The 21690-nt window shown below is 49.6% G+C and overlaps 1 protein-coding gene across 2 annotated transcripts in view; it reads left to right on the top strand.

Moving 5' to 3' along the window:
• Window positions 1-1772, top strand: part of GPAT2 (glycerol-3-phosphate acyltransferase 2, mitochondrial) — a 462570-nt gene extending 460798 nt beyond the window's left edge. For both annotated transcript variants that reach the window (XM_029604447.1, XM_029604446.1), the window contains exons 20-22: window positions 263-328; window positions 819-874; window positions 1092-1772. In XM_029604447.1, the coding sequence (XP_029460307.1) occupies window positions 263-328; window positions 819-874; window positions 1092-1211 (242 nt within the window). In that variant the 3' untranslated portion in view covers window positions 1212-1772. The remainder of the gene's footprint in view (window positions 1-262; window positions 329-818; window positions 875-1091) is intronic.
• The last annotated feature ends 19918 nt before the right edge of the window (window positions 1773-21690 follow it).

Below are 21690 nucleotides of genomic sequence, written 5' to 3'. Positions count from 1 at the left end.
AACTGGTGGTCAAGGGGAGATTGAGTCATGTCCATGGTAGAGGAAGGAGACAGAAGGTGATGTTCCTGGATGGGGAATGGAGACAGGAGATGAGACATGCTCTGATATGGGATGGAGAAGTGAGACGAGGCCTGGCTAGGTTGAAGGGGAGGGGGGAAGTGTGCTTTAGGTGGAAGATTAAGAAGGGAGATTACGCTTGCCTTCAGAAAAAGGAAGCATATTTATATATTTCTGAATAATGTACTCCATTTTTTTCTCCCAGAGGCAGAATATGTGGAGCATTTGATGCTGTTTTTGCAAAAGATGGCAAGAATAGATGGCTCATATGGTAAGTTCTGCCTGTAACTGATTGGGAAAGCTTGTTATAATGCAGTATGTATGCCATGGTGAGCTCTGCATGAGACTGACTTGGGATAGGGAAGCTGGAGAAATTGGAGTGTGAGCTGTGTGACCAGAAGGAGGAGGAGATACTTGAGCGAGTACAGTGCTTGTACTGAAGTGAGTTTTGTGCATTCCTGGTTGTAGGAAGGGGATACTGAAGGTGAGTGAGGCGTAAAAACCATGAGAGAATTTTCAAAACATTTTCCTTGTGTTTACCCATAGAAAGATGCCTTCTGAAAATTGCCCCATTCCTGCCTCCCCCATCCATATGCAAGGAAAAGAGTGAGCAATGGGGGTCATGTTAGGACAGGATGCCTAATGAAATTCCTGTGTACTTTGCACCTGCCCACCAAAATTCCCACAAGCTTTCAAACGAGCCATGGGAACTGAAAATGCACTCCTTGTCAGTCTTTTTTTATTTTGTTTTTTCCTCTTAGAGTGTATGCTCGGGAGTCTGGCTGCGATTGCAGTGAGAACATTCAAAGAGCTTGGGGTAAGTGGTATCACTAAACTAGATGTATTGGAGATACTGTGACGTGAGGCAGCTTTGCTGAGAGTCCCTCAGCCCTGTCCCTTCTGGATGAGGCTGCCTGGAGCCCCATCATGTCTCCTCCCTTTCTTGTGTTTATCTTGCTCATCACCTCTGTCTCTCACTGACATTTTTACTTCTGCTTCTCTTGCCACAGTTTTCTCTTTTGTTTTGCTTTCAGGTGCTTCAGGAGAGTGTGGGCAGTCCTACAGTGACTCTGCGCCTCTCGGAGACATTCGCTTCACAAGAAAATCTTGACACTCTACGGAAGTTCATCCAGCAGTTTATTTATGATGACTGATCCCCAGCTGGCTTCAGACTACCTGGAAGTAGGACTATTCCAGCTGTTGATAGAGTAGTTGGTCTAAAACAGACATTGAAGAAGACAGGATGCAGCAGCTGAAACTTGGTTGCCAATTGGCCCATGTTATGGGCATAAGAATAGTTCAGCATCTGCTGATTTAAATGTAAGAGACCGTAAGCATGAATCTTCGTGAGAAAGCTGATGGCAGGTTTCAGATATTTGGGTTTATGTTGGGTGAGACGTGAATAAGTGCTGCTCAAATGGAGATTGGCAAGGAGCAGAAGCAGATTGATTACTGAGGAAAAGCTGTACTTTGTTTTGAGCTGCCCAAAGTGCAGGGATGGTGGATTAAAGGCCCGTGGAGGGTGAGTTTGGATGTCAAAAGAATAGGGAGGGATTGCTAGTGTCACAGGGAAAAAAAGATGGAGGGGCTAGTTTCCAGAGATATGGAAGGGGAAAAAGTTGCAGGGGCAGAACAAAATTACATAGTGTTTCATTTGGTGTTATGTTTGAAAATGATTATTTCTTTGCCCAGTCTGGTGTATTTTGAATAAACAGCCAAGCATTTAATTGCCATTTTGATTCACTTTGTGGCATCCAAATCAAAGAGCTGAGCTTGCACACACTTGTACACAAGAAAATGCATTTCACTTCAGATTGCATCCATTTGCCAAGCTGAACCTTACATCTTTATGAGGTGTTTGTGGATGGACATTTTGCAGCCTTGGAGAGGAAGGGGGATGTTCATTTGCAGGAGGATGTAGATGTGAACCAAGAAGAGCTAATGCTGGTAGGAAGGAGTCAATGAGAGTCAGCTAAAGTCTATACTTGTGTGACAATGAATGGACGTAGGCAAGGAAAAAGATGGCATCAGACATTCTCTACTTTCCAGCAGGAGAGGCTTTCCCATAGTTCCAGCAGTATTTTTTCTCAGGGGCAGTGTCTCTAAATGGGTGTATTTTGCGCTTGTCTTGATGGGAATGAACCTTATTCATTGGCCAAGAGTGATCACGATCTCTACTATTTACTGCTAACACACTTAGTGCTTGCATTGTGCCAGCGTGCCACCTCCTGAAGTTCATGGGATGTAATCGGTATAGGCAACATAGTGTGCTTAGAAATCTTTTTTTCCTGTACGTACCCGGATCAGTCCAGACAGTGGGTTGAGCCTCCTTTCCAGCAGGTGGAGACAGACTAAAACTTGAAGGATGTCCTATATCAGGACAGAGCGTATCCTCTACCCCTTCAGTATTCGTCTGTCTCCAGCAGGTGCAGCATCTCCCCTTCGGTTCTCTGCTGTAGGCTAGTCCGCCTCTTCTTTCTTTTTCGGCTCAATCAAGTAGTTCTTTTGATTCCCGCTTGTTTTAGAAACAAAGGAAAAAATCTATGAAGGAAATTTTGCCGCCTTTTAGTGCTTTTACTGTTTTTGTGTGGGAGACATCCGTCTCCCAGCTCTTGCCCGGCTCAGGGGGGCTTTGCCCCTTTTGCAGGAGGGGGTTCCCTGCATAGTCCTGAGTCCGTGGACGCTTCCAGATGTGGGGACCGACGCTCTCCGGGCCTTGTTCCCCCTCTGGCTGCCGAGAGGGTTTTTAACCCGCTGCTGCGCTCAGTAAAAAAAAAAAAAGTTTAAAAGTTTCAAACTTTCAATATGTTGCAGGTACTCACCTACCTCTAACTTATTTGCAGCAGTTGACCAGCTTTTTTATTTTTTTCTGGTCAGAGTAGAGCTAGAACCGGCAGCAAGAAGGCAGCAGGTTTCCCGCCTGCTCTTTCCTGCTGTGCAGGCTGTCAATCAAGCTTTTTTTTCAGCTTTTTTTTTTCAGCCGCGGCTTAGCTATGTCCCGGCTGGCAGCCTGCCTTTCTTGTGGGCTGCCCTCTTCGCGTTTTTCGCAGCAGGGCCTCTGCACTGCTTGCCTGCCGGGTGGGGAAGGTCCCTCCTCGGCAGGACAAGCAAATTTAGCCCGGGGCTCCACTCCTCCCGGCATGGCTAGGCCTTTCCCGGGTCGGTAGAGCCCGGGAACGGCCGCCATCTTGGATTTTTCATCTGGGCCGATTTCAGTGCTCCCTGGGGCTGGGGGGCCAGATTTTTTTTATTTAACCCCCGATTTGGCCCCCACGGGTGCCCGGGAGGGGGGGGTCCTGACCTTCTCTCGCCCCCCCTCTCCCCCCCCCTGCCAAATCCAGGGTCCCTTTTTCAGCGGATTTCGTCCTACTCATGCACAAATCTTATCTAGCTAGCCTGCATGAGCTGGACGAAAGCCCCCCCCCCTTGCCCCCCCCCCCCGCCAAAAATCCCTCGTTCAGTGCCGTTGACCACTGGACCGGCCGCGGAGCCCCAGGGACCAGTTCGGGTGCGGGTGGTCCCGGGGGTGCCACCCCCGGTGTCTCCCGTGTCCTCGGACCCCGCTGCTTCCTCGGATTCGGCGGATGCCCCCCCCCAGAGGGGGATGACCCTAGAGCCCTCCGTCTTTTTCGTAAGGAGGAATTAGAGCCCCTCCTCCCTTTTGTTTTGCAGGAGCTGGGTCTGGAGAGTCCCTCCGTGGATAATCTAATGGCCTCGCTCCCTAAGGATATGAACCCGGTTCTGGGAGGGCTCCGGCCTCGGCCTTTCCCTTCCACCCCATGCTTAAGCTCCTTATCCTACGGGAATGGGAGGCTCCTGAGGGTGCGCTTCAGGTGGGGCGTGCGATGGATAAGCTCTATCCCTTCCCAGAGGAGGGCTTGGAGCTGTTGCGATATTCATCGGTGGATTCTTATGTTTCTGCAGTGGCCAAGCACACCACGATTCCGGTGGAAGGTTCCACGGCCTTGAAGGATTCACAAGATCGTAAGCTGGAGGCTCACCTGAAGCGCATCTTCGACGTTCTGGCCTTCAGGGTCAGGGCGTCTTGCTGTAGCAGTCTCATGATGCGAGCGGGCCTCTAATGGGTCCAACAGTTAATCTGCGCCCGGGAGCTTCCGCCAGGTGAGGCAGAACAAGCCGAACGTCTGGAGGCAGTAACCGCTTACGTATCGGACACCCTCTACGATCTGGTCCGTGTCCAGGCGAAGGCGATGGTTTCGGCAGTGGCGGCCCAGAGGCTCCTTTGGCTACGCCACTGGTCGGCTGATCAGTCCTCGAAGACCCGGCTGGGCACGCTGCCCTTCAAAGATAAAATGCTCTTTGGCAAGGATCTCGAGAAGCTTATGGACTCCTTGGCTGACAACAAGGTCCATAAGCTCCCAGAGGACCGCCCTAAGTCTTCTCGATCCTTCGCGGCCTCTCGCTCTCGCTTCAGGGGCCAGCGTCGCTTCGCTTCTCGGGGGCGGGGCGGTTCTGTGAGAGGGTCTTCTCGTGCGCAGTCCTGGTCGCAGTCCTTTCGTGGCAGACGGCCCTTTCGCGAGGGCCAGCCCGTGCGTGCCACCGCTAAACCTGCCACGCAATGAAGTTCAGCCGACCCATTCCTCGGTTCCTTACCTCGGCAGACGCCTGTTCTTCAAGGAATGGGTCAAGAATCACGTCTGATTAGTGGGTCCTCGACATTATCAGAGACGGGTACGCTTTCAACCTCGTCAGGGAACTTCCAGATCTCTTTCTTTTCTCGCCTTGCGGCCGAGCCAAGAGGGACGCGGTGGTCCAGACTCTCTCCAAGCTTCTGGACCTGGGAGCGGTGGTCCCAGTCCCGGAAAGGGAAATTGGCGCCGGCCAGTATTCTATTTACTTCACCCAGCCCAAAAAGGACGGGTCCTTCCGCCCAATATTGGACCTCAAGAGGGTCAATTGGGCTCTCAAGATCCCCCACTTTCGGATGGAAACCTGCGGGCGGTCATTGTGGCGGTCCGCCCCGGAGAGTTCCTTGCTTCCCTCGATCTCACAGAAGCTTATTTTCATATTCCCATTCACCGCGACTATCAGAAGTATCTCCGATTCCACATTCTCAACCAGGACTTCCAGTTTCGAGCTCTCCCCTTCGGCCTCGCGACCGCTCCTCACACCTTCACGAAGGTCGTGGTAGTAGTAGCGGCGGCCTTGCGCCGGGAGGGGATTCTCATCCATCCCTATCTGGACGATTGGCTCATCAGGGCCAAGTCGGAGACCTCTTGCCGGTGGGCGGTGGATCGCGTCTTGGAGCTCCTTGCCTCTCTCGGGTGGATAGTGAACTTTTCCAAGAGCAAGCTTCAGCCCTCCCAGGAGTTGGAATTTCTGGGAGCCCACTTCGACACCCGAGTAGGCAAGGTTTTTTTACCTCGGGCGCGAGCCCTCAAGCTGATCGATCAGGTCCAGACTTTGATTGCCCTACCTTCCCCGACAGCCTGGGATTATCTCCAAGTCCTGGGATCCATGGCTTCTACCATCGACCTTGTCCCCTGGGCTTTTGCTCATATGCGTCCGTTACAGAAAGCTTTGTTGTCCCGTTGACAGCCAGTGTCGGAGCAGTTCCACGTAGTCCTTCCGTTCTTGGATTCTACTGCCGACGAATTACAGTGGTGGCTGTCTCTTCCTCATCTTCTGCAAGGGATGCCTCTTCAAGCTCCACAGTGGACGATAGTGACCACGGATGCCAGCCTGTTGGGCTGGGGTGCGGTCTGCCTTTCTCAGTCCACCCAGGGAACATGGTCGCAGACTCAGTCGCGCTGGCACATCAATCGTCAGGAGCCAGGCGGCCCGCCTGGCTCTTCAGGAGTTCCTTCCCCTGATCCGCGGCAAGGCGGTACGAGTCCTGTCCGACAACTCCACCACAGTCGCCTACATCAATCGCCAAGGGGGCACTCGCAGTCCCCTGGTAGCCCTTAGAAGCCAGCAGTCTCCTCGCTTGGGCGGAGCGTCACCTACAATGCCTTGCGGCCTCTCACATCGCCGGAAAAGACAATGTTCAAGTCGACTTCCTCAGCCGGCAGTCGATCTGGGAGAGTGGGAGCTCTTGGACGCGGCCATGGCTCTGATAGTGGACAGGTGGGGTTCTCCTCACCTCGACCTCATGGCGACTCTGCGCAATGCCAAGGCCAATCGGTTCTTCAGCCGCTGGAGGGAGCATGGCGCAGAGGGCGTGGATGCTCTGGCTCTACCTTGGCCAACGGATGTCCTTCTGTACGTGTTCCCCCCGTGGCCACTGGTGGGGAAAGTTCTCAGGAGAATCTAGCTCCACCAGGGACCGGTGATTCTCGTCGCTCCCAGTGGCCGCGAAGGCCGTGGTTCGCGGATCTCATCAATCTAGCGGCGGACGGGCCCCTGCGCCTCGGTCATCTTCCTCGTCTCCTCCGGCAGGGGCCTGTATATTTCGACCAGGCCAATAGCTTCTGTCTTGCGGCCTGGCTTTTGAATGGCGTCGCCTGAGGCGCAAAGGTTATAGGGAGGAGGTCATCTCCACCCTGCTGCGAGCCCGGAAGCAGTCGACTTCTCTGGCCTATGTGCGCATCTGGAAAGTTTTTGAGTCCGCGTGTAAGGAGGCGGGTGTCCCTGCGTGCTCCGCCTCGATTCCTTTGATTCTTTCTTTTCTTCAGAAGGGTCTCTCTAAGGGCCTCTCCTTCAGTTCTCTACGTGTTCAAGTCTCTGCGCTCGGCTCTCTCATGGGTCGGGTGGACGGTCATGCCTTAGCAGCTCACCCTGACGTGATTCGTTTCCTGAGGGGCGTTAGACATCTCCGCCCCCCCTCTTGGGCCACGTATCCGTCGTGGAGTCCCAACCTAGTCCTTTGTGCTTTCTGTGCGGCTCCCTTCGAGCCTCTTCGCCACGCTACGCTCAAGGATCTTACTCTAAAGACTGTCTTTCTGGTCTCTATTTCCTCTGCTCGCTGTATTTCCGAGCTTCAGGCGCTGTCCTGTCGGGAGCCCTTCTTGCATTTTTCGGATTTCGGGGTCTCTCTCAGGATGGTTCCTTCCTTCTTACCTAAGGTTGTCTCCGCTTTTCATGTCAACCAGTCGGTAGAACTCCCCGCGTTCTCGCCAGAGGAGGTCGCGGGTACGCTGGTGGTGACCTCCGTCGGCTGGATGTCAAACGAATCTTGCTTCGTTATCTCCAGGTCATTAATGACTTCCGCGTATCGGACCATCTCTTCGTCCTTTGGAGTGGTCCCAACCGGGGTAAGCAGGCTTCTAAGACCACGATTGCACGTTGGTTGAAAGAAGCCATTTCCTCGGCGTACCTTTGTCAAGGTCGTCCGCTTCCTGAGGGTCTGAAAGCCCATTCCCTGCGTTCTCAGGCTACTTCGTGGGCGGAGAATCAGTTTGTCTCCCCACAGGAGATTTGCAGGGCTGCCACTTGGACGTCTCTGCACACTTTTGCTCGGCACTACCGTCAGGATGTACACGCCCAAATTCGGTTCCTTTGGGCGGCAAGTGCTTCGAGCGGGACTGTCTCGGTCCCACCCAGTTTAGGGAAGCTTTGGTACATCCCACTGTCTGGACTGATCCAGGTACGTACAGGAAAGGAAAATTAGTTCTTACCTTTTAATTTTCGTTCCTGTAGTACCACGGATCAGTCCAGACGCCCTTCCCTGTCTGTCTTCTGTCCTCTCGAAGCTTGTTTTCTTGCAGGTCTGCATATTTTCATATATTTCTTTGTGCAAGATTACTGAGCAATTACACCGGAAGCCTTGGTCGTTTTCTTATACCAAGTTGATGCAAGAGCGTATAGGTATACCATGTTTTTCTACATTATTCTATATTTGCTCCATTGAGCTTTACAGTTACTTGCTTGATCCTATTCTTGGGTTTCTTGTTTTATGCTTTGACATACGTTATACTGAAGGGGTAGAGGATAGGCTCTGTCCTGATATAGGGCATCCTTCAAGTTTTAGTCTCTCTCCACCTGCTGGAAAGGAGGCTCAACCCACTGTCTGGTCTGATCCGTGGTACTACAGGAATGAAAATTAACAGGTAAGAACTAATTTTCCTTTTTTTAAACCATTTATGAATTTTTGGTACATAAAGTGAATATAAAAATTTAAGTAGACTTTGGCGATACAAACATTGTCTTATCCAATAGAAAAGCAAAAAACAGACCAAAAACCATGAAGGAAAAAAATCATCAGGATACAAATGTAAATATTATCGCTACAAGCCATAAAATTGTTTATAGCACCCACATATCCAATCATATATAAACTGTTCTCCTAGGACAAGCAGGATGGTAACCCTCACATATGGGTGACATCATCAGATGGAGCTTGGCACAGAAAACTTTTGTCATGCCACTGTCCCTGTTTGCCTTGCGGTCGTGGAGCCCTGCTCTTTTCAAAGTATTTTTCTTGGTTATCGGTTTTTTTCTGTACCGGGTCCCTCTTCTTCCAGTCAGTGTCCCAGAGAGGCAACGCGGTACGTTTTACCTTATTTGCAGTCAATTTCTGGTGTGTCGCTCCCCAGTGGCTGCTGGTCATCAATCGCTCACTGGCTCTTTTTCATGGCATTGTCTGGTTTTCACCGATGCCCCCAGTGCCAGTGGATCATGCCCCTCACAGATCCACATGAGCTTTGCATCCTCTGCCTGGGGGCGTCACACAACATCTGAGGGTGCCGTTTTTGTGAACAAATGATCCCCAAGGCCGTCGTACCCGATTGGATAAGATGGAGAAGTTTTTGGGTCCAAAAAGTCTGATCCATTGACTCCAGCGCGTCGACAACTAGAGGCCGCACGGAACCTTTGGACATGCCGTCTATGTACACTCCTCCATCGGGACATGGAGAGAGGGTCAGGGGATAGGCTGTCTCTAGTGTCGTCGCACTCCAAGATGTCTGGATCCTCTCCCACCTCGGCACTGGGGAAAGATCGAGCCAAGCATTGAGGGAGGTCCCGAAAGCATCAGCACCAGTTGTCATCTGCGTATGGCACCAGACTTGGTTCGGCACCAGCGGCTGCCGTGATGCTACCAAAGTGACTCCATGGGGAGGAGGCATCAACCTCCATGGGACCCGGGAGTCCTAGGCATTCCCCACCAATGCCAGTGCACCGGCTATGTCGGTAGACACTTCCTCAATCAGCATTATCTTCAGCGGGTTTTCAGGAGGAGCTAGATCACAGGGTACAGCTGGTGGTGCTCTGATCCCTGCAAGACATTGAACTGCCGGCTCCCCTGGCCCCCACGCTGGTGTTTGAGCCAGCGCCTTCAATGTTGGTGCCCCTGCTAGAGCGTTTTGATGTCCTTCTGGGCATACTACCGATATAGCCGGTGCCGGGGGCCTGTCGATTCCTCAGTGGCCACCGATGTCTCCTTCTTCTGGAGTGATTCCCATCATGGGTTCCTCAGAGGAGGAAGAGTCAATGCGCCTGAAAGACCGTTGGTCCCGAGACCGGTGCTTCCTGGACCATCAGGCTCGATGCCCCCGGTGCCCAAGTCGAGAGGCCTGGGCAGGGACCCTCCACGACGGCCTCCAGGGGACTTTAGTGAGGAGGATGCTCCATATCACCCTTGGGGGAGATACCTCTGAGTCTTCTATCCTTAAGAGAAACATGGGGGTAACCTGCACGGAGAACAGTTACTACCTTGGGAAGCTTGCTGGGCAGACTAAATGGACCATTTTGGTCTTTTTTCTGCCATCATTACTATGTTACTATGACTCAGGGGCCCTTCCGTTGGACCTGTCTCCTCCCGACAAGAGATGTAGGTCCCCACGGAAGACCTCACCTTTGCGGGCTTTGTCCGGGCAATGGATGAGGCTATCCCATTCCAACTCTTGATAGAGGAGGATGCCTGTCATAAGATGCTGGAAGTCCTCCGGTTTGTGGATGCCCCTAACGAAGTAGTGGCTGTTCCAGTCCATGATATATTTAAGGAGCTACTCCTTACGATCTGAGAATACCCATTTCCATTCCTCTGGTTAATCGAAAGGTGGATGCAGTCTATTTGGTATAGCAAGCCTTGGGGTTTGAGAGGTGTCAGCTCCCACACCAGTCTGTTGTGGGAGAGTCTGCCCTCAAGAAAGCCAAGTGTTCCCACACCCACTCTGTATCTCATCCAGGTCGGAAGCATAGGGCGTTGGATGCCTTGGGCAGGAAGGTGTATCAGGGTGCTATGTTAGTCACCCATATTGCTTCCTACCAGCTCTGCATGATCCAGTAAAACCGAAACCTGGGGAAACAAGTTAAAGAACTGTCAGAGCGCCTGCCCCAACAACAGCAAGATGCTTTTTTGGCGGTGGTTCAGCAAGACCTAGAGTCTGGTAAACATGAGATGAGATCCACCTATGATGTGTTTGAGATGGCGGCTAGGGTGGCAGCAGCGGGCATTGGAGCTCGCAGGATGGCCTGGCTCCGGGCATCAGATCTCCAGCCGGATGTCCAGGAGAAACTCGCTGACCTGCTCTGCACTGGCAAGAATCTCTTTGTAGATAAGGTCAAGGATGCAGTGGCTCAGTTGAAAAATCACCATGAGACCCTCCAGCACCTTTTGGCCAGTACTTCTGACCCTTCATCCTTGGTCAGGAAATCCTCGTGCCATGGCTCTTGAAAGTCCTATCGCCAGAGGAAATACTATCCTCCTGCCTTGCGGGTGCACAAACCCCGCCATAAGTTCCCAGGCTGCTCTCGGCCACAGCGGACCCCTAGGCCTCAGCCAACCCCTCAGCAGAGCCCTGCTACGGAGTTTTGACTGGCGGCACATAAGCCAAACCACCGTACCTTCGATGCCGTGCCCTCCAGTCGGAGGCAAACTGCATCTATTTGCGGACCACTGGCCCCTCATTGTCTTGGACCAGTGGGTTCTCTCGATCATTCGCCAAGGATCCCGGCTAAATTTCAGGGATGTTCCCACGGACTCCACCACCCCCCCCCCCCCCCCCAATGCCCTTCTTGGGGCCTGTCCTCGCATCAGGAGACACTCTTGACAGACGACAGGGCCTCCCCAGATCTGATCACACAGGATCAGGACAGGCTACGCCATCCCAACCTCAAAGCGTTGTCTCTGACAGCCTGGATGTTGAAAGGCTAGTCCTGCGACCCCTTGTCCGGAAAGCCTTCCACCAGTAAGTCGTACAGCCTGAAGTGGAAAAGGTTTTCCGTCTGGTGTGAGGGTTACAGCTTGATCAGTTTGCCTGCTCCACTCTGAAGTTGCTGGACTGTTTGTGGCATCTTTCGGAGGCTGGTTTAAAGACCAACTCAGGTAGAGTATATGTGAATGCTATCAGTGCTTTCTACCAAGGTGTTAGGGATACGCCCATGTCGGTCCCAACCCACAGTGAGGCGGTTTATGCGGGGTTTACTTCAGCTGAAGCCTCCCCTGCGGCCTCCCGTTGTGTCCTGGGACCTCACCGTGGCATTGGCTTGGCTCATGTGTGATCCTTTCGAGCCCATGTGCTCCTGCAACCTGAAGTACCTAGCCTGGAAGGTTCTTTTCCTAGCTGCGGTTACTTCAGCGTGCAGTCATGTGAGTTTCAGGCTTTGGTGACGTATCTGCCCTACACAAAATTCTTTCATGATGAGAGTGGCCCTGCATACCCACCCTAAGTTCCTGTCTAAGGTGGTGACTGATTTTCATCTCAACCAGTTGATCATTCTGCCCACTTTTTTTCCTAGTCCTCATTTGCACCAAGGTAACGGGCTCTGCACAGTTTGCATTACAAGAGGGCAATATCTTTCTGTCTTGAACACACAGCAGGCCACTGGCAGTCCACACAGCTCTTCATATCTTTCGATAAAAATAGATTGGGGGTTGTGGTGGCCAAGTAAATCTTGTCAAACTGGCTGGCAGATTCTATTTCCTTCTGCTATGCTCAGGTGGGCCTTCAGTTTGGCGGCTGTGTCAAGACTCACTCCATAAGAACCATGGTGGCTTCAGTAGCCAACATCTGCAAGGCTGCGAAATGGAGTTCCCTCCACATGTTCACGGCCCACTACTGTTTGGACAAGGATGGCCGACATGGCAGTAGCTTCGGCCAATCTGTCCTTCAGAATCTCTTCCAGCTGTAAACCCAACTCTCTCTGCCCTAGGGCCCTTTGTTTGGGTTCAGGCTGTCTCCTTCTGTTATTAAAAGCACCAGTAGTGTTGTGCCTGTTGGTACCTGGTTAGGTGAAGGTTGGTCACTGTTGTTGCCGGGATCAGCCTGTAGTTTGGTATTCACCATATGTGAGGACTACCATCATGCTTGTCCTAGGAGAAAGTAGAGTTGCTTATCTATAACAGGTGTTCTAGGTCAGCAGGATGTTAGTCGTCAGAAAACCTGCCTGCAACCCTGCAGAGCTAGGTTTCCCCTTCGTTTATTTTATTTTTTTCAAAATTCTGTTACAAGACTGAAGAGGGACCCCACGTGGACGCGTGGATAGTGGTAAGCTGAGCATGCTCAGCGTGCCAAGTCAAAGTTCTAGAAACTTTGACAAACGTTTTCCGTGCTGAGATCCATCTGATGATGTCTCTCATATGTGAGGACTAACATCCTGCTGTCCTAGGAGAACACCTGTTATAGGTAAGCAACTCTGCTTTCCCCTTGGATATCCTCAGGATTCCCAAGGTGGACGCGTCGGTTACTGCGGTCACCAAGCGGACCACCATTCCTGTTAAGGGAGCGACGGCTCTTAAGGACTTACAGGATAGGCAGCTAGAAGTCCTCCTCAAGCGCATTTTTCAGGTGTCAGCGCTCTGTGTTAGAGCGGCAGTCTGCAGTAGCCTCATGCAGCGAGCGACCCTCAGGTGGGTCCAGCAAATGCTCACATCACAGGTGTTGCCGCCAGAGGAAGCAGATCAGGCGAATAGGATGGAGTTCGCGGTAGCTTACACAGTGGATGCATTATATGATCTGTTGCGGGCATCTTCACGCAACATGGCTACTGCAGTTTTGGCTAGACGGCTTCTCTGGCTCTGGAACTGGTCCGCGGACGTTTCTTCCAAAACTCAGTTGGGCAATCTTCCTTTTAAGGGAAGATTGTTTGGGGAGGAACTTGACGCCCTTATTAAGTCTCTTGGGGAGAATAAGGTATATAAATTGAAAGAAGACAAGGCTAAGTCTTCCAGGCCCTTTGGGGCAGCACGTTACTGTTTCCGAGGACAGCGCAGATTTCGGCAGTCGCAGCCGCCCACTTTTCCCGCCCGACTACAGACTCAGAGGGCTCGGTCTTGGCCTACTTCCTTTCGTGGTCGGAGGCCATTTCGGGAGGGAGGCTCTCAAGGGGCCACAGGAGGTAAGCAGTCACAATGAAGGTGTTCGACCCACACAATAGTTTCATTCAATAAGTATTCTAAATAAATAGTGAAATTTCACTCGTACAAATTTTTAATGCAAAAAAAAGTATTTTAGCTATACATACATATATATATATATATATATATTTGAACTACAAAAATATTTCAACTATTAATTTGAAAGAATATATTTAACAAAAACAAAATTGTATAATGGGGTGGGGAAGGAAAGGGGGAAGAGGAGGATCATCGTCATTGACATTGATCAGACCATGCCCGTCCCGCAGGATCCCCTCTTGCTGCTAGACTGCTGCCTTCAGCTTAGTTTTATTGAGTTCCTAGTTAAGTTTAGGATACTAAGAGAGTTGGAATGAGAGTAGTTTAAATTTACAGATGAATTTACTAATTAATCATTTAGCGTCCTACAAGGGGATAATTAAACTTTCAATAAGGGCTGGTACAATAGTATGATTTTAGATAAGACCCTGATTGATTTTTAATGAGAAAGTGTCTCATGCCTAAAAATCAAGGGTTGAGTGGGTGGGAAAGACAGACACTAGAATTAACTATCTCTGGCTTGCTTATTACCTCAGACACACCCAAACAGTCTAATCTCAGCTCCACTAAAGCTCTATGGAACAAGCTCCCTTCCTCCCTACGGCAAGAATCATGCCCCAAAAAATTTAAACAGAACCTGAAAACCTACCTCTTCAAACAAGCATACCCCTAACAGCCCACCTCATCCCCGCTGACTCCTATAACTCACAATTTGTAAATAGTTATATTTCATGCCATATGTTTTGTAAATTGTTCATTTTTCATTTATATTTACTCTACCTTTCTATAGTTTATTCTCATACATTTTGATCCATTATCCTTCTGTTACTTAATTTTTGCACATTGTTCTTTGTTTCACTGTAAAGCTCTTGTAGCTGCATTTCATTTATTGTGAACCGATGAGATGTTCCCAACATTCATCAGTATATAAAAACTTCTAAATAAATAAATAAATAAATATTTGGTGAAAGAAATATATACCTTTCACCAAACTTATAAACCCAAAAATTTCTGAAAGCTATACTTAGCAATCCTCTTTAACCACCGTTAAATTAATCTTCACTCAGTTAATGGAAGGGTTTGAGATTCACGCGGCTAACAGCGCGCGCTTCTGGTCCTCCTCTACTGCAAAGGGGGTGGGGCCTCTGGAAGCTGGGGCTATGGACGTCAATCCCTGGATCGCTTGCGGTGACTTCTGGACTCCTCTCCCGGGGGATGCTGGGAGCAGTATACAAATGAGCCTTCCGGTCCTCCTCTACTACATGTCACAATGTTAACAACCAGGATTGCTTGTTACCAATTATATATGGGTCAGTACTCCAGGAACCTATGGGAACAGGCCCGGGAGTTTAGTGAACGCCTCCCACAGTAATTCCAGGAGGACTTCCACAGGCTAGTGCAGCAGGGCCTTGAATGTAATAAGCATGAAGTTCGTTCTGCATCTGACATCTTCAAGATGGCCATGAGAACTGCCACAGCAGGCATTGGGGCTCTGCCTCTGATCTGTGCCCCAAAGTCCAGGACCGCCTGGCAGATTTACCATGTACGGGGGAAAATCTGTTTGGCGACAGAATTTAGGAGGTGGTTGCATAACTGAAGGACTATCATGAGACCCTTCAGTAACTGTCAGCTAGTACTTCTGACCCAACTGCCCAAGAAACCCCCTTGGCAATTCCCAAGGCGGCCCTTTTACCGGCCGCGCAAATACTATCCACCGGCACCTAGGACAAGACCTCACTGACCTCCACCCAGACCGAGGTCGAGACAACCTCGGACACCCCATCCAACCTCAGTCCCGCCGCAGAACCCCACCCCGAGAAACACAGCTCAAGAAGTCCGCCAAGGCGGTTTCCACCCCTGTTTCTGTCTGGCGGACGGGGAGCATGAGCCAGTCCTCTCTGCGTAGTGTCGACTCCCCAGTGGGGGGTCAGCTACAGCTGCTCGCAGACTGATGGACTTCTGGGTCTTATCCATCGTGCATCAGGGCTACAAGTTATATTTCCAACAAGTTCCACCCCGCTCGCCTCTGTGTCCTTGATGGAGAGCAGCAGGGAACTTGCAGATACTTCAGGTAGAGCTCTCTGCCCTCAGACTGGCTCGGACAGTCGAACCGATTCCACCAAGTCAACAGGCAAAAGGTTCTACTGCAGGTATTTCCTGATTCCCAAGAAAATGGTGGCCTTCAGCCCATTCTGGACCTGCAGGCATTGAACTGGTTTCCGGTCAGAGAAAAGTTCAAAAAGGTCTCATTGGGCACCTTGATTCCCCTTCTCAAAGCAGGAGACTGGCTCTGCTCCCATGTTCTAAAGGACGTGTGCACCTATATCCCAATTTATCAGGTGGTTCAACAGTACCTGTGGTTCCTAGTCAATGGGAAACACTATCAGTATCGGGTGCTGCCCTTCAGCTTTTTGTCCACACCCCTTGTTTTCACCAAGTGCCTGATGATGGTCGGAGCCTATTTTTGGAGGCAAGGGGTTCATGTTTACCCTACCTCAATGATTGTCTTATCAAGAGCGACTGCAGAAAAGGGGCACACAGTTTCTCCAGTTGCAGGGCCATATGGCAGCAATGGTGCATGTCACACTGTTTGCTCGGCTGCACATGCGCAGGGCTCAGTGGATGTTATGTTCCCAGTGGTTTCAAGCTACCCAGGACCTACGAGCTAGTGTCCTAATCACCACACTGCTGCGCCAACCCCTCGGATGGTAGGCGACCCCCCTCAAATCTGGAGCAGGGAGGGCCCTTCTGGAGCTCACAGCCCCAAGTTATCCTCACCACAGATGTGTCTCGGACGGGTTGGGGAGCCCATGTTGCAGGCCTCCACACCCAGGGGCTTTGGTTCTCACAGGAATCGCAGTCCCATATCAATTTCCTGGAGTTGTGAGTGATTCGGTACGCCCTAAAGGTATTCAGAGAACTTCTTCTCAACAAGGTGGTCCTTGTTCAGACTGACAATCAGGTAGCTATGTGGTAACTGAACAAGCAGAGGGGAATAGGGTCATTCACCCTCTGTCAGGAGGCAGTTCAAATCTGGTCGTGGGCCATCAAGAACTTCATCCTCCTCAGGGCAGTGTACCTCCCAGGGGTGGACAATGCCCTGGCTGACTCCTTGAGCCGTGTTTCCCGTCGACTAGGAATTGCAGCTACTACCAATCCTCACAAGTCGTCCCTCGTGGGGGACCCCAGACATAGACCTCTTTTCTTCCTTGAAGAACAGGAAGGTGGACTGCTTCTGCTCCCTAGGCTAGATGAGCAGTAGATCGATGGTGGATGCCTTATCGATTCACTGGAACACTAGCCTGTTATACGCTTACCCTCCAGAAGCTCCAGCAGGACTGGGGCACCATGATCCTGACCGCCCCCTTTTGGCCCCACCAGGTCTGGTGTCAGACTCTATGGGAGCTGGCCTCATGCCCTCAGATCTGGTTAGGGACTGCTCCAGACCTAATCTCTCAGGATCAGGGCAGGCTCTGCCACCCCAACCTCTGAGCCCTGGCTCTCATGGCTTGGATGTTGACCGGGTGACTGTACAGGCTCTGGGCCTTTTGGAAGGCATATCATGGGTCCTACTGGAGTCCAGAAAACCTTCCACAAGGAAATCTTACAATCTGAAGTGGAAAAGGTTTTCGGCTTGGTGTGAGGGACATGGTCTACATCCCTTCTCTCGTTCCCCACCGGCACTTTTAGACTACCTGTTGTTCCTTTCCGAGTCTGGTCTGCAGGCCACGTCAGTGAGGATTCACCTGAGTGCCATTGGGGCATACCATCAGGGTACGAATGGCACCTCAATTTCTACCCATGTGGCTTGTTGTAACTTAAGCCCCCCATTCACCCACCAGTGGGTTTCCTGGGATCTCAACGTCATCTTGCTCAGCTCATGAATATAAGAACATAAGAAAATGCCATACTGGGTCAGACCAAGGGTCCATCAAGCCCAGCATCCTGTTTCCAACAGTGGCCAATCCAGGCCATAAGAACCTGGCAAGTACCCAAAAACTAAGTCTATTCCATGTAACCATTGCTAATGGCAGTGGCTATTCTCTAAGGGGCGGATTTTAAAACGAGCGCGAATAGCCTACTTTTGTTTGCGCTCCAGGCGCAAACAAAAGTACGCTGGATTTTAGTAGATACGCGCGGAGCCGCGCGTATCCGCTAAAATCCTGGATCGGCCCGTGCAAGGCTATCGATTTCGTATAGCCGGCGCGCGCCGAGCCGTGCAGCCTACCCCCGTTCCCTCCAAGGCCGCTCCGAAATCGGAGCGGCCTCGGAGGGAACTTTCCTTTGCCCTCCCCTCACCTTCCCCTACCTAACCCACCTGCCTGGCCCTGTCTAAACCCCCCCCTTACCTTTGTCGGGGGATTTACGCCTCGCGGAGGGAGGCGTAAATCCCCGCGCGTCAGCGGGCCTCCTGCGCGCAGGGACGCGACCTGGGGGCGGGTCCGGAGGGCGCGGCCACGCCCCCGGGCCGCCCCGGGCCGTAGCCACGCCCCCAGAACGCTCCCGACACGCCCCGAAAACGCCGCGCGGTTCGGGCCCGCCCCCCGACACGCCCCCTCCGAAAACCCCGGGACTTACGCGAGTCCCGGGGCTCTGCACGCGCCGGTAGGCCTATGTAAAATAGGCTTCCCGGCGCGCAGGGCCCTGCTCGCGTAAATCCGCCCGGTTTTGGGCGGATTTACGCGAGCAGGGCTCTGAAAATCCGCCCCTAAGTGAACTTAATAGCAGGTAATGGACTTCTCCTCCAAGAACTTATCCAATCCTTTTTTAAACACAGCTATACTAACTGCACGAACCACATTCTCTGGCAACAAATTCCAGAGTTTAATTGTGCGTTGAGTAAAAAAGAACTTTCTCCGATTAGTTTTAAATGTGCCCCATGCTAACTTCATGGAGTGTCCCCTAGTCTTTCTACTATCCGAAAGAGTAAATAACCGATTCACATCTACCCTTTCTAGACCTCTCATGATTTTAAACACCTCTATCATATCCCCCCTCAGTCGTCTCTTCTCCAAGCTGAAAAGTCCTAACCTCTTTAGTCTTTCCTCATAGGGGAGTTGTTCCATTCCCCTTATCATTTTGGTAGCCCTTCTCTGTACCTTCTCCATTGCAATTATATCTTTTTTGAGATGCGGCGACCAGAATTGTACACAGTATTCAAGGTGCGGTCTCACCATGGAGCGATACAGAGGCATTATGACATTTTCCGTTTTATTCATCATTACTTTTCTAATAATTCCCAACATTCTGTTTGCTTTTTTGACTGCTGCAGCACACTGAACCGACGATTTCAATGTGTTATCCACTATTTATTTATTTATTTTATTTATTTGTGTTTTTCTATACCGGCATTCACGGGAGTACGTATCATGTCGGTTTACATAAAACAAGGGGTGATCAATACATTATAACTACATAACTAAAACATAAGAGTATACATTACAGGAGTATAAACAAGTGCACGGAAGAGAAAGTTACAATAAAACAGGGGTTATTCTAACTGGGATTAGAGTTAAAGGAAAGATAAACAAGTTTAACAAGAAGTAAAACATTGTAGTGATTGGTTTGTAGTGTCTGATTCAGTTAGAAGAGAATGTTCAATTAAATAATTGTTCTTTTAAATAAATATTTTATTTGATAGAAAATGTTCAGTATTGCTGTATTTGATTTTGCTGCAATTGATGGAAGTGACACCTAGATCTATGACACTATGACACCTAGATCTCTTTCTTGGGTTGTAGCACCTAATATGGAACCCAACATCGTGTAATTATAGCATGGGTTATTTTTCCCTATATGCATCACCTTGCACTTATCCACATTAAATTTCATCTGCCATTTGGATGCCCAATTTTCCAGTCTCACAAGGTCTTCCTGCAATTTATCACAATCTGCTTGTGATTTAACTACTCTGAACAATTTTGTGTCATCTGCAAATTTGATTATCTCACTTGTCGTATTTCTTTCCAGATCATTTATAAATATATTGAACAGTAAGGGTCCCAATACAGATCCCTGAGGCACTCCACTGTCCACTCCCTTCCACTGAGAAAATTGCCCATTTAATCCTACTCTCTGTTTCCTGTCTTTTAGCCAGTTTGCAATCCACGAAAGGACATCGCCACCTATCCCATGACTTTTTAATTTTCCTAGAAGCCTCTCATGAGGAACTTTGTCAAACGCCTTCTGAAAATCCAAGTATACTATATCTACCGGTTCACCTTTATCCACATGTTTATTAACTCCTTCAAAAAAGTGAAGCAGATTTGTGAGGCAAGACTTGCCCTGGGTAAAGCCATGCTGACTTTGTTCCATTAAACCATGTCTTTCTATATGTTCTGTGATTTTGATGTTTAGAACACTTTCCACTATTTTTCCTGGCACTGAAGTCAGGCTTAACCGGTCTGTAGTTTCCCGGATTGCCCCTGGAGCTCTTTTTAAATATTGGGGTTACATTTGCTATCCTCCAGTCTTCAGGTACAATGGATGATTTTAATGATAAGTTACAAATTTTTACTAATAGGCCTGAAATTTCATTTTTTAGTTCCTTCAGAACTCTGGGGTGTATACCATCCGGTCCAGGTGATTTACTACTCTTCAGTTTGTCAATCAGGCCTACCACATCTTCTAGGTTCACCGTGATTTGATTCAGTCCATCTGAATCATTTCCCATGAAAACCTTCTCCATTACGGGTACCTCCCCAACATCCTCTTCAGTAAACACCGAAGCAAAGAAATCATTTAATCTTTCCGCGATGGCCTTATCTTCTCTAAGTGCCCCTTTAACCCCTCGATCATCTAACGGTCCAACTGACTCCCTCACAGGCTTTCTGCTTCGGATATATTTTAAAAAGTTTTTACTGTGAGTTTTTGCCTCTACAGCCAACTTCTTTTCAAATTCTCTCTTAGCCTGTCTTATCAATGTCTTACATTTAACTTGCCAATGTTTATGCTTTATCCTATTTTCTTCTGTTGGATCCTTCTTCCAATTTTTGAATGAAGATCTTTTGGCTAAAATAGCTTCTTTCACCTCCCCTTTTAACCATGCTGGTAATCGTTTTGCCTTCTTTCCACCTTTCTTAATGTGTGGAATACATCTGGACTGTGCTTCTAGAATGGTATTTTTTAACAATGACCACGCCTCTTGGACATTTTTTACTTTTGTAGCTGCTCCTTTCAGTTTTTTTCTAACAATTTTTCTCATTTTATCAAAGGTTCCCTTTTGAAAGTTTAGCACGAGAGCCTTGGATTTGCACACTGTTCCTTTTCCAGTCATTAAATCAAATTTGATCATATTATGATCACTATTGCCAAGCGGCCCCACCACCGTTACCTCTCTCACCAAGTCCTGTGATCCACTGAGAATTAGATCTAAAATTGCTCCCTCTCTCGTCGGTTCCTGAACCAATTGTTCCATAAAGCTATCATTTATTCCATCCAGGAACGTTATCTCTCTAGCGTGACCCGATGATACATTTACCCAGTCTATATTGGGGTAATTGAAGTCTCACACAATACACTGGTGCAGGATAAGTGTTCAACCACCATTAAATTCTTTGGTGTATTTTTATTAAAGTGTCAAATATCAGGCATAAGAATATTCATACAGGCAACTCCATGAATTCAGAAAACAGAATTTTAAACCGGTCCCCCGACACGGTCCTGTGTTTCGCTAGGCTGCGTCGGGGGGGACCATCGGTATATTCAGAATCTAGAGTGTAAAAACAAATAAAATAGTATCAAAAACTATGGTGACATAGGCTACAATAGTGACATCCGTATAACAGCTTTACATACCTCTAAAGTACAATCCGGAGCGCGCAGGCTCTCACAGATGTTAGCCATTTAAACATGGAAAAAAGGCGCGAACGTGGCAGCTCTCGCGAGAGCTGTCAAAATTCAGCGGGTCTCGATGGATACATCCCTAATAAAACAAGTGCCACTCGATTTCCTTATTAAGGCCCTGGGGGACCACAGTCTTAAGCGTAAAGATCCACCTTTGCTCTCTCCGACCAAGAATCGAAGGGAAGTCACCACCCCGAAGGGGGCGACGTACCACCTCGATAACTGTGAAGGAAAGATCTGAGACTGTGGCCACATTCAATCCAGTGTGAAACCAAAGGCTCATCCACTCTGTGAAGGCGAATATTCGAACAGTGTTCGATCATACGGGTCTTGAGCATGCGTGTAGTTTTGCCCACATAGAGTAGAGGGCATGGGCATTGTATAATGTATATGACCCCTCTGGTGAGACAGTCTGACGTGGAACGTAATTTAAAGACACGCCCCGTACTGGGATGTACAAACTCAGAAGTGGGAGTCGTGTGGCTGCA

This window comes from Rhinatrema bivittatum, chromosome 5, assembly GCF_901001135.1.
Source record: "Rhinatrema bivittatum chromosome 5, aRhiBiv1.1, whole genome shotgun sequence".
NCBI classification, from domain to species: Eukaryota; Metazoa; Chordata; class Amphibia; order Gymnophiona; family Rhinatrematidae; genus Rhinatrema; species Rhinatrema bivittatum.
The sequence above is the reverse complement of the archived record's forward strand: the minus strand, read 5'-3'. Positions and strand labels throughout refer to the sequence as shown.